At 44.9% G+C, this 14,544-nt stretch overlaps 2 protein-coding genes across 6 annotated transcripts in view; one reads left to right on the top strand and one right to left on the bottom strand.

Moving 5' to 3' along the window:
• LOC136624394 (zinc finger protein 547-like) overlaps nucleotides 1-14,544 on the top strand; it is a 223,838-nt gene that overhangs the window by 98,371 nt on the left and 110,923 nt on the right. The window lies entirely within an intron of this gene.
• Nucleotides 8,869-14,544, bottom strand: part of LOC136624388 (gastrula zinc finger protein XlCGF26.1-like) — a 148,765-nt gene continuing 143,089 nt past the window's right edge. For 2 of the 5 annotated variants that reach the window (XM_066598360.1, XM_066598359.1), the window contains 5 exons: nucleotides 13,846-14,025; nucleotides 13,633-13,756; nucleotides 13,486-13,550; nucleotides 13,013-13,115; nucleotides 8,869-10,433 (listed from right to left, as the gene is read on the bottom strand). In XM_066598360.1, the coding sequence (XP_066454457.1) occupies nucleotides 9,397-10,433; nucleotides 13,013-13,115; nucleotides 13,486-13,550; nucleotides 13,633-13,756; nucleotides 13,846-14,025 (1,509 nt within the window). In that variant the 3' untranslated portion in view covers nucleotides 8,869-9,396. The remainder of the gene's footprint in view (nucleotides 10,434-13,012; nucleotides 13,116-13,485; nucleotides 13,551-13,632; nucleotides 13,757-13,845; nucleotides 14,026-14,544) is intronic. The other 3 variants (XM_066598361.1, XM_066598363.1, XM_066598362.1) reach the window with 2 other exon arrangements.

The raw sequence follows: 14,544 nt of genomic DNA, 5'->3' as shown, positions 1-14,544 counted from the left end.
CTCCATAGGGAAACATGAGCTACGAAACCTCCCAAATCGTGGCAATATTCAGCATGCTGCAATATTTTTATTTTTTTTTGTTTCAAAGTATTTTATTAAGTTTTATTTTAACAATGTTTAATCTAACATGTCCCCTTGCAGGGGGTCTTACACATCATGTAGAAAATATACGTGTCTTTAAAGGGGTTGTCCCGCGCCGAAACGGGTTTTTTTTTTTTTCAACCCCCCCCCCCCCCGTTCGTCGCGAGACAACCCCGATGCAGGGAAGTAAAGAAAGTTTACCGGAGCGCTTACCTTAATCCCCGCGCTCCGGTGACTTCAATACTTACCGCTGAAGATGGCCGCCGGGATCCTCTGTCTTCGTGGACCGCAGCTCTTCTGTGCGGTCCACTGCCGATTCCAGCCTCCTGATTGGCTGGAATCGGCACGTGACGGGGTGGAGCTACACGGAGCCGCTCTCTGGCACGAGCGGCTCCATAGAAGACTGCTGAAGACCCGGACTGCGCAAGCGCGGCTAATTTGGCCATCAGAGGCCAAAAATTAGTCGGCACCATGGAGACGAGGACGCTAGCAACGGAGCAGGTAAGTAAAAAACTTTTTATAACTTCTGTATGGCTCATAATTAATGCACAATGTATATTACAAAGTGCATTATTATGGCCATACAGAAGTGTATAGACCCACTTGCTGCCTCGGGACAACCCCTTTAAGATTATTTTAAGCTTGAGTTTTCTACTGTAATACAAATTTAGAGACATTTGTAAATAATAAAACATTTAACATAAATAATAAACATTTGTGACTCCACATTGGTCGACCTCATTGGTAGGCTTGTTTTGCTTGTGTGTTATTGTCCCCCCCTCCCCTCCTTTCCTCTCCCTCTCTCACCCCCTCCCCCGTCTTCCCTCTTGTCTGATGTATTTAAACATTCGTTTAAGTGTGTTTCCCTGTTCTTAGGTTCTGGTCGTTCTCTCTTTACAGTCCCCCCCCCCCCCTCTCTCTATGCTTTCTTTATTCGCCACCTCTGCCTTTTTACCGTGGGGTGGGGTATTCTCAGCATACGTATATTCCTCTTACGCGCTAAGAGGTCTAGCTAGGCCTGGTATTTCCAGGTATTCCGCCCATGGTCTCCAGGTTTTTAAGAATAGTTCCATGTGGTCTTCTCTCATGGCTGTTAATTTCTCATAGAGCATCATTCGTGATACCCTAGCGGTTATTGGTTCTAGAGAGAGATTAGGTTTCAGCCATTGAGATGCAATGTATATTCTCGCAGCCATACATATCTGCTGGGAGAGTTTATGTGGTTGGTTGTTGTAGCCTAGTGGCTTGTCGGCTAGTAGGCAAACGGAAGCCACTGGGCGAAACTCCTTATCCAGAACGCTAGAGATAAGTCTGGAGGTTTCTTTCCATAGCTTAGCTACCCGTGGGCAGGTCCACCAAATGTAGGTCATTGTGCCCAGGCTGTTGCAGCCCCTGAAACAGTTCGGGGAGGTCGAAGGGGAGTATTTTTGTTTTATTGCAGGTACTATATAAGATCTGTGTAAAATTTTAATTGACGATTCTGCAAGGGTTAATTGGTGGCTCCCTTTTGTAATAGTGGTGCAACAGTGCTGCCAGCGTGGTAGGGACAGAGAGATGCCAAGATCTGACTCCCAGCGTATCATATATGGTAGTTTGGCATCCCTAACTGGCTTGTTCATATTAGAGTAGAGTAACGATATGAGGCCTGGTTGGAGTGGGGCCCATAAACATGTTCTTTCGAATGGCGTGGGGACCATTGGGGGATCTGTGGAGCTGATCAAGGAGTGGAAGAAACTGTAGATTTGTTTCAGTTCGAACCAGAGGTGACCTGGGATTGTGTATTTTTCAATCAGTTGCCGAGGAGGAATAATTTTGCCCCATGACATGAACTGGTGAACTGATGTGAGATGGTGAGTTCTCCACCATTGATAGTTTTCTTCTCGTAAGCTTAAAGGAAAGGCTTGGTTGGGGATAACTGGAAGTAGTAGGGAAGTTTTCGAGATCAGAGCGTATTTGAATCTATTTCTCCTCCATATTAGAAACTGGTGGTAGGTTAATGGGGTCAGCTGACGGATATTTGTGGCTTTCCAGTTTCTGTCCCAGAAGATGGTCTTTAGCGTTACTGGAGCCAGAAGGGCGGTTTCTATATCTACCCATAAGGGTCTTTTGTTTCCTGCTGACATGGAGGGAATTTGCGCTAGTTGGGCAGCTGTGTAGTATTTTTTTAGATTGGGTACCGATAGTCCTCCAAGTCTCTTGTGGAAGTGCATTATTTTTTGTTTAATTCTGGGTTTTTTGTTTTTCCAGATAAAGTGGGTGATGGAGTTTTGCATCTCTTGTAGGTCTCTTGCGGGGATTTCTATTGGGAGGCATCTGAATGGGTAGAGTAGACGGGGTAGGATGTTCATTTTTATTGAGTTGATGCGCCCCATCCATGAGATGGCGTGCTGTGTCCAGTTTTTCAGATCGGCTTTTAAAGTAGTAAATAAGGGCGGGTAGTTCCATTTGTAGAGATTGTCTAGGTTGTGGGTGAGTTTGATGCCCAGGTATGTGATGTAGTGTGGGCAAGCTTTGAATCCGAAATTTAATTCTATCAATTTCTGGGTATGCGCAGGTATGTTGTGAAAAAGGGCTTCTGTTTTTTCCATATTGACTACCAGTCCTGATATCTCTGCAAAGGAGTCCATGGTTTTTATTAGATTAGGTAGGGAGGTGAGTGGTCTCGTTGGGATGAGGAGAATATCGTCCGCAAATAGGCTGACTTTGTATTCTTTATTTTTTAATGGCAGGCCGGCTATATTCGGGTTATTTCTGATGAGCTGGGCAAGGGGCTCCATTGCCAGGACGAATAAAGCTGGGGACAGGGGGCAGCCTTGCCGAGTTCCCCTCTGTACTGAAATTTTGTTTTCTATGGATGTTGGTAGTTTTAATTCTGCTGAGGGGGTTGAGTATAGTGTGCGCAAGGCTGTAATGAAGTTGCCTTGAATGCCTACCTTTTCCAGTACTTTAAATAGGTAGTCCCATGAGAGGCTGTCAAAGGCCTTCTCGATGTCTAGGGCCAGGGTTAGCAGTGGTGTTTTGTGGGAATTAGCTGTGTGTATGAGATTTAGGACTTTTCTGATATTGTCTGGGGCTTGTCGGGAGGGGATGAAACCCACCTGGTCTTTATGTGTCAGGGACGGGAGGTAATTGTTTAGTCTTTTTGCTAGGATGCTGGTCAGGATCTTATAGTCTGTGATTGGTCTGTAATTTTTAGGTGATGTATGGTCTTTATTTGGCTTGGGGATGATCGTTATGTGTGCTTTTAGGAATTCGTTGGGGGTCGGTTTGCCTAATAGAGTGTCATTATAGAAGCGTGTTAAGAGGGGTGTAAGGGATGTGCTGAATTTTTTATAATACAGTGCCGTTAGTCCGTCCGGGTCTGGTGCTTTTCCTGGTTTTAGGAGTTTGATCGTTTCTTCTACTTCCTCTATTGTAATATATTGACCTAGGTTCTCATTTTGATATTCTGAGAGTCTTGGGAGTTGTATATCTCTCAGGAAATCCTGGGGGGCTGAAGGGGTTTTTTGAGACTTGTATTTATATAACTTATTATAGAATTTTAGGAACGTGTGTGCTATTTTATCTGGGTTTGATGTGCATGTCCCCTTATTTGTTCTGATAGAGTGAACAGAGTTAATCTTTTCTTTTGCTCTTAAACACGCTGCTAGTAGCTTATCGGGTTTGTTAGCTAGTTTAAAGTAGGTTGCTTGTGTCCATTGCAGAGCTTTTTCCGCCTGGGATGTATAGAGCAGGTCAATTTGGAGTTTAGTGTCCCGTATATTTTTTGGTATGGGCTAGGCTTGGGCGTTGCTGGTTGGCCGCTTCTAATATTGTTAAGCGTCTTTCCAGGGCTTGTAGGGCTTGCGATTTTTCTCATTTTTTTAATCGAGGCGATTTTAGATATCTGTCCTCTCATGAAGGCTTTGTGTGCCAGCCATATCCAAATCGGTTGAGATGCCTCAGTATCATTGAAGGTCATGAATTCATTTAATTTCTCTGAGATTTGAGCATGGGTTATAGGGTCTTTTAATAGGGATTCATTAAGTCTCCATCTGTTGGTGTGTGGTCGGGGGGGGTAAGTTTACAAAATGTGTGAGGACGATGTCATGATCTGACCATGCGCAGGGGATATGTCTTGCTTGTGCAAGGGAGGGTAGGAGGTGAGTTGACACCAATGTCCAGTCAATACGTGAATATGATTTGTGTGGTGCTGAGAAAAAAGTGTAGCCTCTGTTCGTGCCATGGGCCTCTCTCCAGCTATCCGCCAGCGCTAGTTCTTTTAGTGTTGCATTTTTTGCAGCCCTTTGGGAGGGGCTAATTTTATCTTGGCTATGTGAGGAGCGGTCCAAGGTGGGAGAGATGACCATGTTAAAGTCCCACATCCAGTAGACAGAGGCTTGGGGTAGTGCTTTAATTTTTCTGGAAATATACAAAAATAGTTTGTAGGGGTTGTTAACCGGGGCATATAAGTTCACTATAATTACCTTTTGTTTGTGCAGTATACCTTGTATTATAACGAATCTGCCCGAAGAGTCCAGTTCCGCTTTGTCGACTATTAGAGGGAATGAATTGTGTAGGAGGATTGATACGCCCTGATGTTTTTTTTTGCTGCTACCGAGGAATAGAAGCGGGAGTATTGGGGGTGGAGATATCTGGGGGCGGAGGAGGATGAGAAGTGAGTTTCTTGGAGGCAAATAATGTCAGGTCTATTCTTAATATATTGCATAAACGCTTTTTTCTTCTTAAGTGGGGAGTTGAATCCCTTGACGTTATGAGATATTATGGTCACCATTGTAATGTGGAGGGGAGGGGCTGGGCACACTTATGGTTTTGTTGTGATGTTTGGGGGCTAGTGTGGTAGTGAATAGTGTGTCTACCCAGTGTTGAGCCACTTTTTTGCATAATAAGTAACATAAAACATAGTGTAACAAGGGTCAGAATATTGACCCGTATTGGGTTCCAAAACCCAAAAGTTCCCAAACTGGGCGTCCCTCCTAACATTTGGAGGGAAGCATCCATAGTTTGGAAGGGAGAGGGTATCAAGTAACTCCGCCCCGTCCCAGTGCTAAATCACATTTTAGTGGTAACAGAAGTGAATACAACTTTGGTTTTAGTCTATTGAACTTAGACAAACTAAACATTCCACAAACTCTGTAGTTTATCCTGTTCAGTGCCTGCCCGAGTGATACCCACGCGCCCCCCTCCCCCCCCCCCCCCGCATCTTGATACTAAGTGCGGTCTTTTTATATCTGTGGGGATCTTATACGTATGGTTGGGGTGCCGCCGTGGCCTCCCCCAGGCCTACACCGACAGGTCAGCAAATTTTTGCTAGATATCATGACCTGTAGGTCAAAGTTCCGTAAACGACATCACTCAGATGAAAATGTCCATAAACATATGTATGGGGGACCATTTGTACGATTTGGCGTCCTGCTAAGTGTGGCGCTTTGTTTCTAGTGGGCTAAGCAGAAAATTGGTGGGCCGTGAGGTGTCCCCGGTCCCTCGACAGGGGGCCTGGGAGGACTCCAGCCCATTCAAAAGTCATTTGACATAAAATGTAAGTGATACATATCTGTCTCAGGCTGTCCGGTCTCGATTTTCGGCTGGTGCTGCCCTTCGTTGTGGGTTCCCTGCCGTGGTCTAGGAGCGAGTTGGTCTTTGTAATCTGGGAGGTCTGGACAGTTCGTTCTCGAAGGCGATGTGTTCTTCCTCCAGGACGCGCTTTCCTTCTTCCAAGGATCTGATTGAGTGGGTCCTTTGGTTGATGCAGACCAATAGAGCAAAGGGAAAGTTCCACCGATATCTAATATTCGCCTGTTGTAGGGCTGAGGTGATTGGTCTCAAGGCTCGCCGTTTAGCTAAAGTGGATGGGGCGAGGTCGGCAAAGATTTGGACTGATGTAGGGACTCCGGGGAGGGAGTCCAAGTTGCGTGCCGCTGCCAGCAGTTGGTCTCGCATCTCGGGGTAGTGTAGTTTGAGTACTGTGTCTCTTGGGAGGTCCGAGTTAATCGGTTTGGAGAGGGCACGGTGTATTCTGTCCATACGGAAAGATTCGTGCGCCACTTGGGGGAGAAGAGCAGAAAATAGGTTTGTTGCAGCTTCTTTTAAGTTGGTAATTGATTCTGGAAAACCTCGGATGCGAATGTTGGCTCTTCTGCTTCGGTTTTCGAGGTCCTTGCACTTTAGTTCAAGGGCCTCCACTCTTTCAGCATAGTCATCCCCTCTCGTTCTTTCTTGGTCTAGCGCGTCGATGAGGTCGTCGGTTTTCTGTTCGAGATCACTGGTGCGCTGTCCCAAGTCATTGATTTGTTTGGAGATGTTGTGTACTGCAGTCTGTAGTTCCTCGCGGAACAATTTTTTGATGTGGGTGAGGAGTGCGGTTTCTGAGGCTGAGAGGTCCGGGGTTTGCGAGGTGCTGGATGAGTCGTTGGTCTGACTTGCAGCGAGTGGATTCTCGGGACTCGGGGTAGGTGGTGACTGCTCCATTTGGGTCAGCGGAAGAAACTGGTTGCTTGAGAATAATTCCAGCAGCGTAGATTGAGATGCTGATGTTTGTCCTTTGTTCTGTCTGCTGACTCTCCTTGACATAGTATATCTTTGTTGTTGGTTGCTATCTAGTTTGGTGGTATTTGGTTCTTCTGTCCTGGTTTATTGGGACGGGGCTGGAGCGCAGCTCATGGAAGGGCCGCAACCATTCCACTGGCTGCGTATGAACCCGGGTTTATGTGGGGGGGGGAGGGGTGTCCGGCCACAGGTGTTTCTGTGCAGTCTTTCAGTTAAGTCTGGATATGCAGAGTATGCAGTTGTTTATAAATGGTCACTGCTGGTGTTGCTCTGCTCGGGACCGGTTTTAATTTCGGTGGGGGAGCGAAGTTCTGGTTGCTTGTTTCAGGTATGGGTCTCTTGTTTATTTAAGGAAGTTCTGTTGTTTGTGAGAGACTTTATGCAGTTAGTTCTGTTGGTATGTGGCTGCTGCTTTGCTGGACAGTAGTGCACTCCTTTTATTTCAGGTCCCTTCTGCTGGGCTGCTGTGAGTTTCAGTGGGAGCTGTGATGGGATGCACTTATTTGTGTGCTCTTTGCTGTTTATCTAGCCTCCGTTATCTCCTGCTTTTTTGTAGTCTCCTTTTTTTTCATGGGATGCTGCCGCTGGCTGCCTGCTGTGCTGTAAGCCTTCCTTTCAATCTGTGCTTTCCCACACTACAGGGTAATAGAGCTGCCGGCTCCCTGGGTCAGGGCGATATGTCCCCTTATCCCTCTTCTCACCTTCTACAGATGGCTCTCGTTGCACTGTACTCAGTGCCTGTCGGGGGAGGCGGGGGGATGGGCGCAGCGTCCGCGCTGTGTTTTCCCGCTCCTCCGGTCTTTGTGGCTGGGAGGAGGGGGGGGGGGGGGGTCGAGGGTAGTATCGGGTTCCCCTATACCTCCGGTAGTAGGTCTGGTGAGCCTTTATCTTCAGCCGCCCGTTGGTCGCTCTTCCGGTCCGCGCCGGCCTGCGGCGTCCCAAAATTTAGGCCAGGGATGCGGTGGCAGTAGTAGGCCTTGATCCGCGCTCTTCTCGGAGCTGGTCGGGAGAGGTGTCTTTCTACTCCTCTCGTGCCGGGCAATGCAGCAGGGCGAGTCTGCGCTTCACCAGAGGAGTATAAAAGGATCGCCCGGTCCGCTTTTCTGTGCCTGCTGTGGAGCCCAAGCAGCGTGCGACTTTCCTCTTGCACGGCTAGCTCCGCCCCCCGCTGCAATATTTTTTTTTAATCGCAATGTAGCAGCCTATAAAAGGTTGCTAATGTACAAGGAACCCATTGGAAAGCATGGGCTTCACATACATATGATTTGTACTGCTGTTACATCACTAGAAAAAAAAAAAAAAAAAAAAATCACACGATTTTGTTGCCTGTGTGAAAGCGGCCTAAAGCCCAGACACCCAGGAAGTGAAAACAAATATAAGTGGTCATTAAAAGGTTAAAAAATAGTAAAGTTTAAGCAGCCTGAGGTTTACATGCCAAAGGTAAGAGAGAGCGAAAATCTAATGAAGCGCCGTAGTAAAGGTTTTGTAAGGAAGTATTCTGGCTCTCCGCCATAAGGAGTCTCAATGTTAACATGAGGAATTTTCAAGACATCTGCAATTCAGTAACAATAAACATACAATAAACTTAAAGAGCTTCTTACATCTATTAGTTAAACATGTCTGCATCCCCCCGCACCTCATCAGAAAACCTTCTGGCCTAGAACATTGCTTTATCTTTAACATAGGCATTAAAGGGGTTGTCCCACTTCTAGCTATTTTGCTGCAACAGCTCCCTACATTGCGCAGTGGCCTAGATTGGTTTTCAGGCTCAGTACCATTCACTTCAGTAGGACTTAGCCGGCAGTACCAACCACAACCACTGCAAAATGTACGGAGCTGTCTGCTTCTTGCAAAAAAAAAAAAAAAAAAAAAGCAGCTAGAAATGGGACAATCCTTTTAAGAGAATGCAAAACAGTTATACAAGAAAATATCTCAGAGGTCACTACTAGAGATGAGCGAACGTACTCGGATAAGCACTACTCGTCCGAGTAATGTGCTTTATCCGAGTATCGCTGTGCTCGGGGCTAAAGATTCGGGGAGCGCCGCTGCTGACAGGTGAGTTGCGGCGGGAAGCAGGGGAGAGCGGGCGGGAGAGAAGGAGAGAAAGATCTCCCCTCCGTTCCTCCCGGCTCTCCCCCGCAGCTCCCCGCTCCGCGGCGCTCCCCGAATCTTTCAAGACGAGTACAGCGATACTCGGATAAAGCACATTACTCGGACAAGTAGTGCTTATCCGAGTACGTTCGCTCATCTCTAGTCACTACATATAAACAATTGGTTATTTTGATTATTGATTATATATGGATATACAAAAGTCAGGAGCACCCAGTGTATCTTCTGAACCTAAAGAGATACAAGTAGGAAACTTTGTAAAACAATTAGATAGGTGGGTGCAAAGCTTTTGCCCTTGTGGTAGCGCCTATTGGCCTTCTTGTTTGCAGCCGTCTTAGATCAAGCCCAAAAGACTTCAATGGAAAGAGGATCATGGGATGGATGATCTAAGGGCAGATTTTCATCAGAAATTTATAGGCGCAGTTATTTTTTTTCAATACCTGCAACCATTTTCGAGTTATGGATGATGGGATGTTGAGTATTTATAAAGTTATGTAATATGGAAGACACTAATTGCATGACTTTTCAAGTACCCGAAGATGCTCAATCCAGGGCACAAATGATATCATCTTGATGGTCGGTAACAGAAGTTCACATGAGGTGGCCGAGGCTTTCAATGAGATTCAAAATATTAGTATGGTTTCAGTACTATAAATATTCTCAATTGTCTGAAGAAGAAAACGGCTTCTTCCCCGTGTGAATTTTCTTATGTTTTAGAAAATTTGATTTATGACTAAAACACTTCCCACATTCTAAACAGGAAAATGGCTTCTTCCCTGTGTGAATGCTCTGGTGTTCAATAAGAGTTGATTTCTGGGAAAAACACTTCCCACATTCTAAACAGGAAAATGGCTTCTCTCCTGTGTGAATTCTCTGATGTGCAAGAAGACTTGCTTTCTGGGCAAAACAAATCGTACATTCTGAACAAGAAAATGGCTTCTCCCCTGTGTGAATTCTCTGATGACCAAGAAGATGTGGTTTCTGGGTAAAATTCTTCCCACATTCTAAACAGGAAAATGGCTTCTCTCCTGTGTGAATTCTCTGATGTGCAAGAAGACTTGCTTTCTGGGTAAAACAAATCGTACATTCTGAACAGGAAAATGGCTTCTTCCTTGTGTGAATTCTCTGGTGTTTAATAAGAGTTGAATTCCGGGAAAAACACTTTCCACATTCAGTACATGAGAATGGCTTCTCCCCTGTGTGAATGCTCTGGTGTTCAATAAGAGTTGATTTCTGGGAAAAACATTTCCCACATTCTGAACAAGAAAATGGCTTCTCCCCTGTGTGAATTCTCTGATGACCAAGAAGATGTGGTTTCTGGGTAAAACCCTTCCCACATTCTGAACAGGAAAATGGCTTCTCTCCTGTGTGAATTCTCTGATGTGCAAGAAGACTTGCTTTCTGGGTAAAACAAATCCTACATTCTGAACAGGAAAATGGCTTCTTCCTTGTGTGAATTCTCTGGTGGTCAATAAGAGTTGAATTCCGGGAAAAACACTTTCCACATTCAGTACATGAATATGGCCTCTCTCCTGTGTGAATTCTCTGATGTCTAAGAAGACCTATTTTCCGGGTAAAACAATTTCCACATTCTGAACAGTAAAATGGCTTCTTCCCTGTTTCAACTGTTTCTGCTTTAACATCTCTTCTGTAAATGTTATTTGTCAGATGTCCCTCTGATCTCCTGGTGTCGTCATCTGCCAAGAATTAAACAGATCTTAATATTTTTTATTATAACAATTCTATTAATATTCTATGACATTTCTATATAAAATGTCCACACAAACTGTGAAAGAGACAGGTTACACAAACCCCGCGCTCCAAAGTGTGTCGGTCGGTAATCGGTAAAGATTATATAGAAGGTTTTACTTCCTTGAATAAGGGGTTCGCGGACATCAGCGAACCTCCTCAAGAATCCACGTTAGCCTCTAAATTATCAGACATTCCTCCAGGTTTCTTTTGAAGAGTCGGAATCTTCCGGTGTTTATGCCATTAGCGTAGGACAATAGATGGGGGTTGAAAGACTAAACAAAAAGCTTGAGCATATATGTTTCTCATGTCCATTTTAACGAACTCCGTTCTTTTTTAACCCCCGTTTTTAGTTTAACCTTATAATTTTTTGCTTTTTTATTTAACAAATATGCCTTTTTTTTACTAATTTTATTATGATTTACAGTTTCCTAAGAGTTCATTTAAACTGTATTTAAACAAGTACCTCGTAATTAATCCTACTGTAGTATATTTTAATATACATTAACCCCTTAGTGACGGAGCTTTTTTGCTTTTTCCATTTTTGTTTTTTCCTACTGCATTTTAAAAAAATCGTAGCTCCTTTATTTATCCATCAACGTCTCTGTATGAGGACTTGTTTTTTGCAGGAAGAGTTGTATTTTTCAATGGCACTATTTATTGTACCATATAATGTACTGAAAAACTTTTTAAAAATTCTAAGCGGAGAGAAATGGAAAAAAAACAACATTCCACCATCTTTCGGTGCGTCCTGTTTCTACGGCGCACAAACTGCAACAAAAACAACCTGATATTTTTATTTTATGGGTCAGTACGATTACTACAATACCAAACATATATTTTATTAATTAATATTATTATGTTTTTTTTTAAAGATTATTTTCTGTGTGTTCCTGAGCACAATAACTTTTTTATTTTTTTGGCGACATAGTTGTGTGAGGGCTCATTTTGTGCGGTACGTCCTGACGTTTCCGTTGGTACCATTTTCGCATACAGTTGACTTTTTGCTCGCCTTTTATTACATTTTTTTCTCGGCGATAGGGTGACCAAAAAAGTGCATTTCGGGCGGGTTTTTTTTTTTTGGACCACGTTCACCGTGCGGGGTAAATAATACATTACTTTGATAGATCGGACTTTTACGGACGCAGCGATACCAATTAGGTATTTTTGGTTTATTATTTAGATTTTTTTATTGCAAATATGGCAAAAGGGTTTTTTTTTCCTTTTTTTTTTTTTTTTTTTTTTTTAATAGCTAAAATTTAATTTTTATTTTTTTTTTTACACTTTCTTTCAGTCCCCAGGGGGGACTTTAACATGTGATGCTTTGATCGCTCCTGCAGTATGATGTAATGCTATAGCATTACGTCATACTGCTTTTTCACAAGCAATCTATCAAGCCACCCCACGGAGACGGCTTTATAGGCAGTCTGCTAAGGCAGCCCTGGGGCCTTTCTAAAGGCCCCCGGCTGCCATCACACCCACACCGCTCCCCTGATCTCACTACGGGGGGGACCGTTTGCGACCCCCGAACATTGTTGAACAGAATTGACAGCGTCATTTAAAGCGTTAATAGCCGCGATCGGCCGAGCAGCCGATCGCGGCTATTGCCCGCGGGTGTCAGCTGTAATAAACAGCTGACGCCGCGCTGTATGGAGGGAGATAGCGGTGCTATCTCCCTCCATACACGTCTTGCAACAGCAGGACGTACAAGAAGACGATAGCGCCATCATGTGCTGCTGACCGGGGAATAAAGACGCTTGTAGAAGGCCGGCACCACCATTATCAGAGGGCACACATATGTTTGTAGCCATTCACTAACCCAGCTGACTGTTACTTGTACCAAGATGTGGGAAGTTCCTACTGAGCATGCCCAGTCCTTCTGGTTCCAACAGCAGAGGAGAGGGACATGATAATAGTACTTGCACATGTGCGGAGGCAGCACTGGGGACGGGGGTCCAGGTCTGATAGAGTGATTGCATGTTGCAGAGACCCTGACATAGTGCATGGGGTATCAGCTGGGGGCAGATGGAAGGAGCAGCTGAATGCAGGATGAGGATGGCTTCTCCTTACACGGCGCCTGTGGCTCTACCAAAACATTAAGGGGAAGTAACATAACTGCTTGCATAGCTTATTGCTGTATATATCAGAAACACCCCATGAGGGGCCACGAGGGCCCGACATCCCATAGTGGAAGCTGAGCTCACATCCCAGCACTATACAGCTTAAGCATTCGACGGAGACCCCAGAATTGGCAGGTCGGCCATTGGCACCCCGTTCTCTTCACAGATGAGAGCAGCTTCACAATGAGCACATGTAACAGACATGAAAGAGTCTGCAGAGGATGGAGATCATCCAGATCTGATGTGTGAGTGAGATGTTCCAGAAATTGTTTATAGCAGAAATTATTGAAAAATGGTTTACATAAAAATATTATATAACATTTACACTTTATTATATATGTTGGCTGAATAAGGGAATATACAGCTGAAAACCCCGACAACAGACTCTTCTCTACATGCAGTCTCACCTGGGGGGTCATCTGTAGGAATCCCCTCCTTACACGGCTGATCCCCCCTCACATGTGTCTCTGTAGCATCAATAGGGATCGGATCTTCCTCCAGTTTCACGAGCTGTGAAATAAATATTGTAAAAGTCATCACACAGTTGGAGAAGTCGTGTGGAAGGTTTTATATGGCCAGAAAAGGTCATTAATTAGTATGAGGAGTCGGAATGACATGACAGCAGTAGTGATCTGGGCCAAATAGCTGCAGGTCTCCTGTATAACTCCAACCTGTTGCTTCTTTATTCCAACCAGAAGTCTCCAGAACCAGAAAATAGTGATAAGATGCGGAGATCTAATGTCTGCGGTCGGCTGTAATCCTGCCAGCTCCAGCTTTCTCATTACACAAGTATCAATCATATAATAAGACTAAACACAAGACCTTCCCAGCCGTCCTACAGACCAGAGGGAAGATTTCATGAGACCTTCTCTCCATCTACCTGATCATCCTGTGGAAGAAGAGGCCGGGGACATCTCTCCGCTGCTGTTCTCTTACTGGATCTACCTGCAGAAAACACAGACAGCCACTGAATTCATTCTCTACATACAAATAATAAAGGCCGTGTGGATTTAGTCCTGTCTATTACCTGGTGATAGGGGGGGTTGGTGGTCCTCCATCATGATGTCCTTGTACAGATCCTTGTGTCCTTCTAAATACTCCCACTCCTCCTTGGAGAAATAGACAGTGACGTCCTGACACCTTATAGGAACCTGACAACACAATGATACCATCATCACCCAGACACGTTACACCGCCATAGTGTTACTGTATAATGTCCCAGCATTCCCAGCAGCGTCACCTCTCCAGTCAGCAGCTCAATCATCTTGTTGTTGAGTTCTAGGATCTTCTGCTCATTGATCTCCTCAAGTATCAGGGGGCGAGGTGGAGGCCCTGTGATTGGGCTCAGGGGTCTTCCCCATCCATCAGACACCGGGGCCTGACAGCCATCACTAGAAGTCTTCTTCACTACCGTGTAATCCTGTTTATGGGGAGATACATCCATAAATATCCCTGCAGACATTTCTAGTATCCTCCCCGTCTGGTCCGGCAGTTATGTCGGCTCTTCACATCTGTGTTCATCAGTTCTGTTGTTCTATTCTGTTGGCTGTTCGACATTTTACCAGCTGCAATAGTTTCCAGCATTCCGGCCGTCTTCACACTCGGCTGCAGCATTTACAGTACAGGCCATGCGGGGGAGATTTATAAAATGTCTTTCACGCGGTGCCGGTATTTTCTATAACAAATCTACTTAGTTTTTGAAAACTGCGGCAGATTCTAAATCCGCAGCGAGACTATTTATACTACGGATTTATGTGCGGATTTTGAACCCCTGAAGAACAAAGGATAAAATCTGCAGAACTTTGGCAAGTAAGTCCGTGGCAAAATAGGAGGCATTAAGATGCAGATTTGGCCACTGCGTATTTACTGCGTAATAGCTGCAGCCTGCCATTGTGGAACGCCCGCAGTAATCACGCTTCATATGAAGGCGCCTAAAGGA

Source organism: Eleutherodactylus coqui, chromosome 4 (assembly GCF_035609145.1).
Source record: "Eleutherodactylus coqui strain aEleCoq1 chromosome 4, aEleCoq1.hap1, whole genome shotgun sequence".
Taxonomy (NCBI): domain Eukaryota; kingdom Metazoa; phylum Chordata; class Amphibia; order Anura; family Eleutherodactylidae; genus Eleutherodactylus; species Eleutherodactylus coqui.
The sequence above is the reverse complement of the archived record's forward strand: the minus strand, read 5'-3'. Positions and strand labels throughout refer to the sequence as shown.